The following is a 10,894-nucleotide window of genomic DNA, read 5'->3' on the forward strand; positions in this document are numbered from 1 at the left end:
TAAAGTTACTTTATCATTCTCATAAATAAATTTTACAAACCTACGTGGAAAATGAAAATTCCTGATGAAATTTAATCAGAAAACATGAAGATTGTGATATTTCTAGTAGAGATACATCCTGCAAAATCCAAACAGGTCAAAACTAATGCCAATGATACCACCGAAAGACACTGACGGAGGCTGGAAGAATCCTACTGAAAAATGCTGACAATCTAGAAAAAAAAAATTCCTTCAAAAGAGTGATGCCTGGGGCTGAAATTCATCCAGCACATGCAAGGAGTGCAAGAAAATCCTTTTGATGAATTCCAATAAAAATGATAAAATACTACAAAACATCCACTTGTAAAATTGGCAATTCACTCTGAAGACAGACCAAATCCTGCTCAGATCCAGATCCTTCTTGAGTGGGCATATGTTGGAAGTCCTTCCAAAAAGACGAACCCCATTTTCCCGTCAAAGATCGATGTTCTCCTTCCAGATGGCTGCAATCTGCAAATTCTACATTCTACTTCCTATTGTAGTATTCGATGTCTTAAATTAAGTGGGCATGTCGATGCCATCGATAGACTGTTTGATGTGGCCTGCGATGGTATCGAATAGTGCTTGATCCCATCAAGATTTTTCGAATTTGCTCCGGTTGGTTACTGGACTATTAGGGTGTCTTTTTTACGCCGTCGTAGGGTGTTCAATGACATCGAAGGAAATGTCTGATGCCATCGAACATCATCAAACATAGCTCGATGCAATTGGAAAAAATTGGATTTTCATTTTTTGTCTTTGGACTGTTTAGGTGTTAGTATGATGTCATCGAAGGATTAGTTTTCATGACATCGAACATTGTTCGATGCCATCGACAATTTCCTCAAAATTTTAAGTAGAAATGCGATTTGGCGGAATTTGTTTCCAATTTTGCTTGGGATCCTTTTATAGGCTATATATATGGGTTCAAGCAGGATTAAGAGTGAGATCAAGGGTTTCTAATTCGTCCAAGGGTTTCAAAGTGTGTAGCAAGGGTGAGATTCGCGGTTGTTCGAATCAGGTAAGCTTTTTCTCTTTGTAATTTCTGCTTTCATAGTGATCATCTATCACTCTGTGCCGTGGTTTTTTCCCGCAAGGGTTTTTCCATGTTAAATCATTGTGTTATCTTTGTTTGCTTGTGCGATTGGATTACTCTCCTAGATTCATCTCCATGTGCTTCTGCGGTCCCCAACACCTATGGCATCATCGCCATTTGTCTCATTTTGCAGCCTAATGTCATTGTCATCACCTTGTTCCTCCTCACTTTGGTATTGGTCATCGACCTTCATGTCTACATCCTTTTCACTGGAACTCGCATCTACATCCACAAGGCATAGAGATCCAAACTACATGGGACATTCATGATGGCTTATAGACCTACGATGAGCACATCTAAAATTTCAACAAAAGACTAGGTGAAAAATCTAGAGAAATCAATTCATAGCCAAAGATAATTTTTTTTCATGTGAAAATTTTAGAAAAATCAATAGGGATAGATTGCACCAAAAGATATTTACAAATTTCACTAATGATCTGTCTTGAAAATTAATGGTCAAATGGCTTTATCTATGGATGAAGATTACTCTCAACAGTAAGATTCAGATTAGAGTGTTCCCATATATATATATATAACACCCAAGGACTTTCAATAATCGAGTATTAAAAAGTTTGGAGTGTAAGTAAAATTTTGTCTTCGAAATTTAATTACTTTTACCACGTATACAAGTGAGGATATTTCAATTCATGGTATTTAGGTTTTCACTATATTTCTCATGAGATAGATTTATATGTATAAGTGTGTATTAGTGCGTATAAGTAACTACACAAAATCGAGGCACTACACATTAGAAAGATTATTTAATGGTATTTCAATTTGAACGGGAATCATTGTATTTAGAGACCGTTTAAACCTTTAAAAGTTGGATCAAATTCATCGATCTTGAATTTTTCTGACACCGTACATTCTCACGAAAATGCTCATTACTTCCTCGTCAAATGTCAAATTAGGATATTTTTTGCCTCAACTTTCCAATGAGGTAAGAATCTTCTGAATTAGAGACCTTTGACCTTTCAATAGTAAGCTGAAAGTCATCGCTCATGAATTTTTTAGGTCAATTGTTATTTTTTGGGCATCACATGATCCAACAAAAATGTTCACAACTCCATTAGTTGTCAGATTGAGGTTGTTTTCCTCATTGAAAAGATAATTCAATGATCTTTAAAATCAGTCTAGAATCATTGCATCGAGATATCATTTGACCTTTCAAAATTAGGGTCAAAGTTGATAATCGTGAATTTTGTTGGCATCATGCTGCCTTGCGACAATGCTCATAACTCCCCCTCTAGAAGTAGGATTCCGGCAATCTCAAATTTGTTAGAAAAATAATTTGACTAGCTTTCAAACGGGACAATAATCATCTAATTTGAAAATCGATTGACCTTTCAAAAGTTCAGAGTCATCAATCGCCAACACCATGCTGTATCACAAAAATGCTAGTAACTCTCTTACCAAAAGTTGAATTGGAGCTACCTGTGATTCATTGGAAAAATAATTTAAGTAGCTTTTAAACAGCACAAGAATCATTTGATTTGAAGATTATTTGACTTTTCAAAAGCGAACTCAATATTATCGATCACTATTTTTCAACATCGCATGATATAACAAAAATGCTTATATATCCCTTGTCATACGTCTCCACAACCGGTATGTATTACCTGACATGTGCAGGCATTCACCATCAACGATATAGCCAAAATAGCCTGGTAGATGGTGATATCCGGTGGCATTGGAGGTAAAGAGTGTGATACCAGATACATGGATTTTAAACCTTGGTTCAAAATTCAAATGCATCTGATTATTACCTAAAAATTCAAATGCCAATCATCGACATGGGTGCACAAAATTTCTTGATCTGAATAACATGGTTGCTAAGAACTTACTGGGAAGCTTCGTTTGAACTTGTTGTCTAGTGAAAATTAAATTCCCTACTATATACAAGAAAAATACAACTAATCCAAAGCATTTAATAAAATTGTTTCATTTGATACACTGGTCAGAATTTTTATTTATTTCTTCTTCTTTTTTTCTTTTCTTTTTTTTTACTAATGTGGTTTTCTTCTCTATTTAAGGGAGATTGAAGGGTTAGAAGCCCAAGATATATCAAGGGCTTAGAGAGAGAGAGAGAGAGAGAGAGAGAGAGAGATGGGTGCATCGAGGGCTCTTTTCTTGGTTTTAATTGTCTTGATGTGCTGCAATCTTGAAGGTTGTGAGGGTGCATTCACAAAGGCTGTGGTCAAAATGCTAAATAAGGTGAACAGGGCTGGGCCATATGTCGGACTGGTCACTCCAACTTCATCTGACCTCTACACACTTCTTGGGTCATCAAGCTTCCGGCCTAGTGATGCCTTCAAATACATAGACTACTCAGGTAAACCATTGCAGAGTATTGATCAGGGTTTTCTTCATTGCATGTTTGTGTTGATGTGGGCGTGACTTTTTCCAGCCATTCATCAGGGAAGGCAAGAAAATCTGTCTGATCCACTCATGATGTGGGCCACACTCATCATGGAATGGGACAATGGCCTAGTATCTTTCTCATCAACCAACTTCGATCGGGTGTAACCAATCATGGGATGAGAAATTGGCCTAATATCCTCCCCATTAATGGTAGATGGATTGGCCTGATTTTCGTGCCAGGGCAAGTTCGTGGTGGACCCGGCTAGGATATCACACATGCGTGGGACGGCACAAGTAGCCCCTCTCTATTTCACTCGGATTGAGTCCCATTTAGCAAAAGGCCCATCAATGAATAGCTTGAGGAGAATGATACATGGTAATTACCGCATGTTCAAGCGGTATGGGGCCCACCTGTGATGTGCAAGTGCCATCCAACCCGTCAAATTGAATGCACCCCTGAGGTTAGCTTACATGCCAAAATATAGCCTGATTGATAACTCAGGTGGGCCACACCAAATGGAACAATGGAGGCGTTGAGGAGGGGACGCCCACCCATGAACCTATTGAATCTGGACCATACATACTCTGCATAAAATACTAAATTTTCGATTTTGAATTTCCAAGGGAGGAGATTTCATATTGGAAGCATTGAGGGGAAGAAGGTGATAGCTGCCATGACAGGAAAGGGCATGGTAAGTGACATTTTCTTGTTCTTGTTCTAACTGGAATGCACACCCGTTCCAATGTGGAATCAAAACATACATTCCTAAGACTGATCGAATGATTCGAACTGCTCGATTCAATGATGATAAAGAAAAATCAAGGCCCTTTTTTCCGTTTTGTTCTGAGGATCCAGGATCACCAGATCGGTCGTGTATCGGTCCATGAACAATACAAGGCGTGGCCAGCTAGCTAAATGGCTCAGATCTTGTAGATGAATGCAATCAATTTCTAATGTGGAATCAAAATACATGATCCTGAGACCAATCGGATGTTCCTAACCGCTTGTTTCAACAATGATAAAGAAAAATCAAGGCCCATCTTTTCTGTTCTGTTCTGAGGATCCAGGATCACCAGATTGGTCTTGTGTATTGGTCCACGAACAATATAACGAGTGGCCCAGATCTTGTAGCCTAGAAAATGTTTATCTGCAATTAGAATTCCTAATTAAAAGAAAACTGGTATCTATGATTTCAGATTAATGCAGCTACTGTTGCCCAGCTTCTGCTGACTTTGTTTGATGTAAGGGCGCTTCTTCACTATGGAATGGCTGGCAATGCAAACCCAGATCTCAATACAGGAGATGTTACCATCCCTGAATTTTGGGCCCACACAGGCCTATGGAATTGGCAAGTAAGCTAAAATTGCATACTAAAATCCTCCATGTTCAAAAATTGCATTTGACTCGATCTCAGTCTTTTCCGAGTCAACTCAGCCAGACTCAGCAGTTTTCTGTGCTTTTTTCTTTCTTTAAAGAGGTATGGAGATGGGCCTGATGATGAACTATCTCTAGAACCTGATGGAGCGTTTACTAGAGAAATTGGATCCCTGAACTTTGCAGATTTTAACAATAAAACCGACAAGGAAGACACTCCCGAAAACATTTTGAATAGTGTTTGGTTTCAGCCCGAGGATATCTTTCCCACCGATGGAATTCCCGAGTCAAGTGAACAGAAGTTTTGGGTTGCTGTGGACCACCTTCTTTTCGATCTTTCGAAGAAATTAGAGGCAAGTGAATATATCCCTTCAATTTTAAAATGAAACTCAACCTAGTCAACTCAGTTTAACTAGGCTCCAATACTGAGTCAAACATCCAGAATCTGATGGAAAAATAAAAAATAAAAATCACCCAAGTTGTAAATTGGCACCGTTGAAGCAAATCAACTTCGAAATTTTGAAATCAAATTAATAAGATGAAATTTCGAATTGATTACTTATAACGTAACAAAAGCGCCATGCACGCGAGCCATGTTTGTGAGATCTAGGCTGTTTATGAGGCCACCATGGTCAATGTGCCATGGATCTAAAAATCAAATCTTGAATATGGACCATAGGTTGACCTTTTTGAACTGTTCATTTTTTTCCTCCACGTGTGACCTAATGACAAGTGGACCAGATGATGTGCCAGATGAACAGCTTGGATCATTCACACATGTGCCAGTTGATGATGGTAATGAAGATGTTTTCGTTACAAGACAACCTTTGATCATAAACTGGTGTGTCCCACTTGCAGGACATGAAATTAGAAGGCTGCATACGCACCAACACTTGTTTACCCATCACACCAAAGGTGGTCACAGTCAAGAGAGGGAGCAGTGCAAACATCTATCTTGAAAATGCTGCCTTCCGGACTTTCTTGAACTCCAAATTCAAAGTGAGCCCTGTTGACATGGAGAGTGCTGCAATTGCTTTGATTGCTCATCAACAAAAACTCCCTTTCATAGCCTTCAGAGCTTTATCTGATCTTGCTGGTGAGAGGTCCACATTTTCTAACGGTGGGGATGACTCCTTCACTTCTCTTATAACCATGAATTGTATCAGCGTTGTGCTCCAGTTCATCAAGACCATGGATAGGCCAATGGTTGGTCTTATGTGAGACTCTTTATTATCTGTTCCTTTGGTGGGCCATCTTAATTCAGCTCTATGGTTATCAAGATGTGAATAAACCCATGGTTTAGATCCATGTAAGAGTGTCTTGAGTGTATGTTTCTTTTATCTGATGGGTCCCACTGATTTCAGCTCTATCATGTAATGGAGTTTGGAGAATGACTCTGTCTTTGCTATGTTATACTAGTATGATTTTCTACTTGTAAAAGTTTTCTTCTTATGGGATCATGAATAGGGAATTTCCAGAAGTTCAGCTTCGAGCCAACCCATTTACGAAAGGGACCAGGGATTTTGAATTACCGTATGGTCCGGCTCAACCCACTTATGGGTTGAGGAATAGGACATTTCAACAAATTTTATTTTATTTTTAATGGGTTCATTCATAGGACATTTCCACAGGTTTTCTTTTATGGGTTTATGAATAAAGCATTTCCAATAGTTTTCTTTTATCGGGTTCAGGTTGGTTCAAGGTCAACTTCAAGCCAACCCATTTACTAAAGGGGCCAAGGATTCTGAATTACCATATAGTCCAATCTGACCCACTTATGGGTTCATGAATAGGGCATTTCCACAAGTTTTCTTTTATAGATGCATGAATAGGGCATTTCCACGAGTTTTCTTTTATCAGGTTCAGGTTGGTTCGGAGTCAACTTCGAGCTAACCCATTTACAAAAGGGGCCAAGAATTACCATATAGTCCGATCCGTCCCACTTATGGGTTCATGAATGGCGCATTTCCACAAGGTTTTATTATTATTATTATTATTATGTAATGGGTTCATGAGTAGGGCATTTCCACTAGTTTTCTTTTATCACGCAGGTTGGTTTGAGGTCAGCTTTGAGCCAATCCATTTATTAAAGGGGCTAAGGATTTTGAATTACCACATAGTCCGATCCAACCCACTAATGGGTTCATGAATAGGCCATTTCCACAAGTTCTCTTATGGATTCATGAGTATCATGGCATTTCCACTTAGTTTTCTTTTATTGAGTTCAGGTTGGTTTGGGGTCAGCTCCGAGCCAATCCATTTACTAAATGGGCCAAGGATTTTGAATTCCCATGTTGTCCGACCTGACCCACTTATGGTTTGAGGAATAAAGCATTTCCACAAATATTTTTTATGGGTTCACGAATAAGGAATTTCCACAAGTTTTCTTTTATGATGTTCAAAATGGTTTGAGGTCAGCTTTGAGCCAACCCATTTACTAAAGGACTCAAGGGTTTTGAATTACCATGTAATCTGACCCAACCGGCTCAAGGGCTCGTTTGGATACACTTCCTGGGAGGGGGGTTTAAAAAAGACAGGTTGCAATCCTGCTTTTTCAGTCGACTATGCAAAAATTAGTTTTTATTGAGTCAGAGATTTAGTGATTATTTTGGAACGGGTGTTTGAAAAGTGCATCCAAACACAAAGTGGGCCCTGAAATTCGTTAACCTAAAACCTGAGCCAATCCGACCCATATAACTGTAATTGGGTGGTCATGCTCATCTAATCTGACCTGACCAGGCACGACCCGACTCAAGTTTAAGTATGGAATATGAGGCTATCGGTAGCCCAGCCCATCCCAGTTAATGGATACATATGCACATGCATTCGATCAGGTCACGTTGGGTCTAATGGCCAGCTCATTGATGGCATATACGGGGCTGGGTTGGGTTGGATAGAATTCTACTGAGCCCCAGCCCTTCACTTAAATGGGCCACATTTTCAAGCCTGAGCCCAACTCACCAGCCATTTTGTTTGGCCCGAACCTGTCTCCGAAGTGGGTTGAACCAGTTGACCAGCAGGCTGACCCAACCAATTGCCAGCCCTATTCATGATCTATGGCTGAAAGATAAGCAGCTAAGATTAGCATTTGATATAAACCGGATGGAGAAGATTATGCTGATAGTTAAATTACTGCAGTGATTACGATCCTATTATAGGTCCTTGGATGATTAAGATGTATAATCCAGAATGCAAATGGCTCAAATCATCGTTCAGATGAAATCCAAGGTAAAAAACCAATCTTGTAAAAGTGTTTTTTGCTATCAAAACCCTAGTTTTTGTATCTTGCCTATCTTCTATTGATTCAAACTGTTTATATCTATGGGTCTCACTTTTTATGGTGGATACAAAACTCGCATAATCCAATGATTAAAATATTCAAATGGAGAGTTTTTCTTTTTTATTCTTTGCTAATTCAGGGAAAAGCTATTGAATAAACTTTGTAGATAATTGAAAGGAATTAAAATCCAATAATTAAAGTGTGGAGCAGAGGGTCTTGGCATCCCATGAAACTATTGAAGAAAAAGATGAAATGAAAGAGGGTCTTATATATGGGGACACGGTACTATGAGGTTGGCCTCATGGGATTTTCCTATGAGATCAAGTTCTATGGGCCCCACCTTGATGTGTGATGGACATCCACACTGTGCATTTGGTAAGTCCAAAATTTATGGGAAATGCCAAAAATCAGCTGTATTATAAACTTAAGTGGGCCGCACCATTTAAAATCATGAGAAATCATGCCTAAAAATTCTAAAATCACTTAGTGGGCCCACCTAAGTTTTGGAAGGGCCTAAAATTTGGCATGACCCCTCATCCAAGTGGGACACACACAACGAATAAGCTTGATGTTTAAACCACATCGCACTGGTCCGTATATACAATCAAGAAGGTTTCAATGGACAGGTATCCACTCTCAATCATTTGCTATGGTGCGGCCCACCCAAGTCCTGGATTGGTCTAATTTTTAGGCCCATAACTCGCTATGAAAGGGTGCATTTAATTATTGGGATGGATGTCTTTTACACATCATGTTAGGGCCGAGGTCAACCTCATATCAGGTTTTCCATGTGTGTGTGTGTAATGTTCACTTGTGTAATAATTCTCATTAGTTCTTGTGAGAACTTTTTGATAACTCATCTCTATGACTTGAGCTTAAAATTTGAATGACCGATGTGATGGAGTACCCCATGAAACTCCCAAGACTTAACTTTTACCCTGATGCATGACAAAAGGAAATAATTTCCTTCCTTGATTGCCTCTCTTCTACTATGGCCTGCTAAAGTTGTTGATGAGGACAAAAGTTGAGCCCTAAGGGTTTTATGGGCGGTGGGATTACAAGGGATTTGGTGGGATGGGATTCATCTGGTCCTGTGCCAATTCCACTCTATGCTTGGGAAGAACGGAAAAGCATGGAATTACATTAAATAGAATTGCATTCACTCAATGTTAGCAAGTCGTTGTAGGTCCCACCATGATGTGTGGGCTATATCCACACCGTCTACCATTTATCTAGATTATTTTAGAGCATGGGCCAAAAAAATCAGATAAATCTAATGCTCAAGTAAACCCCACCATAGAAAGCAACGGGGATTGAATACTCACCGTTGAGAACTTCTTTGGGACTACATAGGTTTGGGATCTATTTCATTTTTAGGCTCATACCATAAAATGAGGTTACAAAACAAATGAACAGATTAGATATAACACATGTGTGATATTCTCAGTAATTTCAAATGATTATGGGTATATCCATTCAATGTACCAACGTATTATTAACAAAGTAGGGCATTAATCTTATCCCATGGCGACAGGAGACAATCCCTGCCCTTCCTTGATTGCCTCTCTTCTACTATGGCCTGCTAAAGTTGTTGATGAGGACAAAAGTTGAGCCCTAAGGGTTTTATGGGGTGCGGTGCTGCATAACGTGGACTGTTCATATTTTGAACTTATATAAAAGGAGATGAGTTCTCAAATAGTTCTCACGAGAACTAGTGAGAACTAGTGCACAAGTGACCATTCCTCCCTCTATAGAGAGAGATGCTTCATTTAAAAGGTACAGAGAGAAGAAGAAAATTTCTAATTAACCTCTTTACTATATGATTCAACTAAAACCTGCATAATTACTAAGTATCATAATTAAATTAAGACTTATAAAAAAAAAAAAAAATCTCAACTTGATTTAGTATAGTGAGTTGAGATGTTACCTCTCATCCTCTTCAGATTTCTATAATTTTCAATTAAATCAAACTTCTAATGTGACATGTCAACCTAGTTAGAACCATTTATGTTAGACCACCCACTAATACAAGGTTTTAAGACACTGCACCCAATGACCAATGATATCAATGGGCTATTGTTAGAGTCGAATGGGTACCCATAGCCAATGGTTGTTGCACCCACACCCACACTGGCACCGTTATGGCCTAAATGAGCACCCCATACCATACCTTCTTGAGTGTTGGTATAGCCATTATAGTATAGGCTACACAAAATTTTTAAAATAATAAAAATTAAATCAAAAGATTAGTTTATATTAAAAATAAAAATAAAAAACATAAAAGGTAGACCTCACTGAGAATCAAAGGGTGCATATCATGGAACTTTGTGATGATTGGATGGTTGGGATTGTTTGATGAGAATTCGATACATTCACACACGTGGCCCTGGCAATGGGCTGGACCCGGGTTTAGATTTGTGGATTACTCAGGTTGGATATTAAGGACAGCCCTATTCAAAACTTTGTTTTTGTTGGGCTAAGGCCCGGCCATACTTGGCTAACTGCCAGGTTCTGGTCTAGATCAAAGGCTTGGATCTAGGTTCGGTAAATGGGACCCGAAGCCATTAAAATGGGCCTGGCTTATCCGGGTCCAGGTACCATTGGCCACCTTTCTTACACGGAAACCACGTGATAATTGTTTGGGAATTGGGAATTCATTGCGCGAGCGGATTAGGTGAGTGTTATCCTTATGTGGGCCCACCTTGATAAATTTTTTGTATATCTACTCTGTGTAATCGTTTTGATATACCATTTTAAAATCTGA

The 10,894-nt window shown here is 39.0% G+C and overlaps 2 protein-coding genes across 2 annotated transcripts; both read left to right on the forward strand.

Annotated features, from left to right (window-relative positions):
• The first annotated feature begins 3,203 nt into the window (after nucleotides 1–3,203).
• Nucleotides 3,204–5,417, forward strand: LOC131223039 (bark storage protein A-like). The gene is made up of 4 exons (XM_058218320.1): nucleotides 3,204–3,446; nucleotides 4,100–4,167; nucleotides 4,673–4,828; nucleotides 4,952–5,417. The coding sequence occupies exons 1-4, from the start codon at nucleotides 3,221–3,223 to the stop codon at nucleotides 5,234–5,236; spliced, it is 735 nt and encodes a 244-aa protein (XP_058074303.1). The 5' UTR covers nucleotides 3,204–3,220; the 3' UTR covers nucleotides 5,237–5,417.
• A 294-nt stretch (nucleotides 5,418–5,711) lies between these two features.
• Nucleotides 5,712–6,071, forward strand: LOC131224139 (bark storage protein B-like). Its single transcript, XM_058219686.1, has one exon. It carries the CDS (start codon nucleotides 5,712–5,714, stop codon nucleotides 6,069–6,071), a length of 360 nt encoding a protein of 119 aa, XP_058075669.1.
• The last annotated feature ends 4,823 nt before the right edge of the window (nucleotides 6,072–10,894 follow it).

Source organism: Magnolia sinica, chromosome 13 (assembly GCF_029962835.1).
Source record: "Magnolia sinica isolate HGM2019 chromosome 13, MsV1, whole genome shotgun sequence".
Taxonomy (NCBI): Eukaryota; Viridiplantae; Streptophyta; class Magnoliopsida; order Magnoliales; family Magnoliaceae; genus Magnolia; species Magnolia sinica.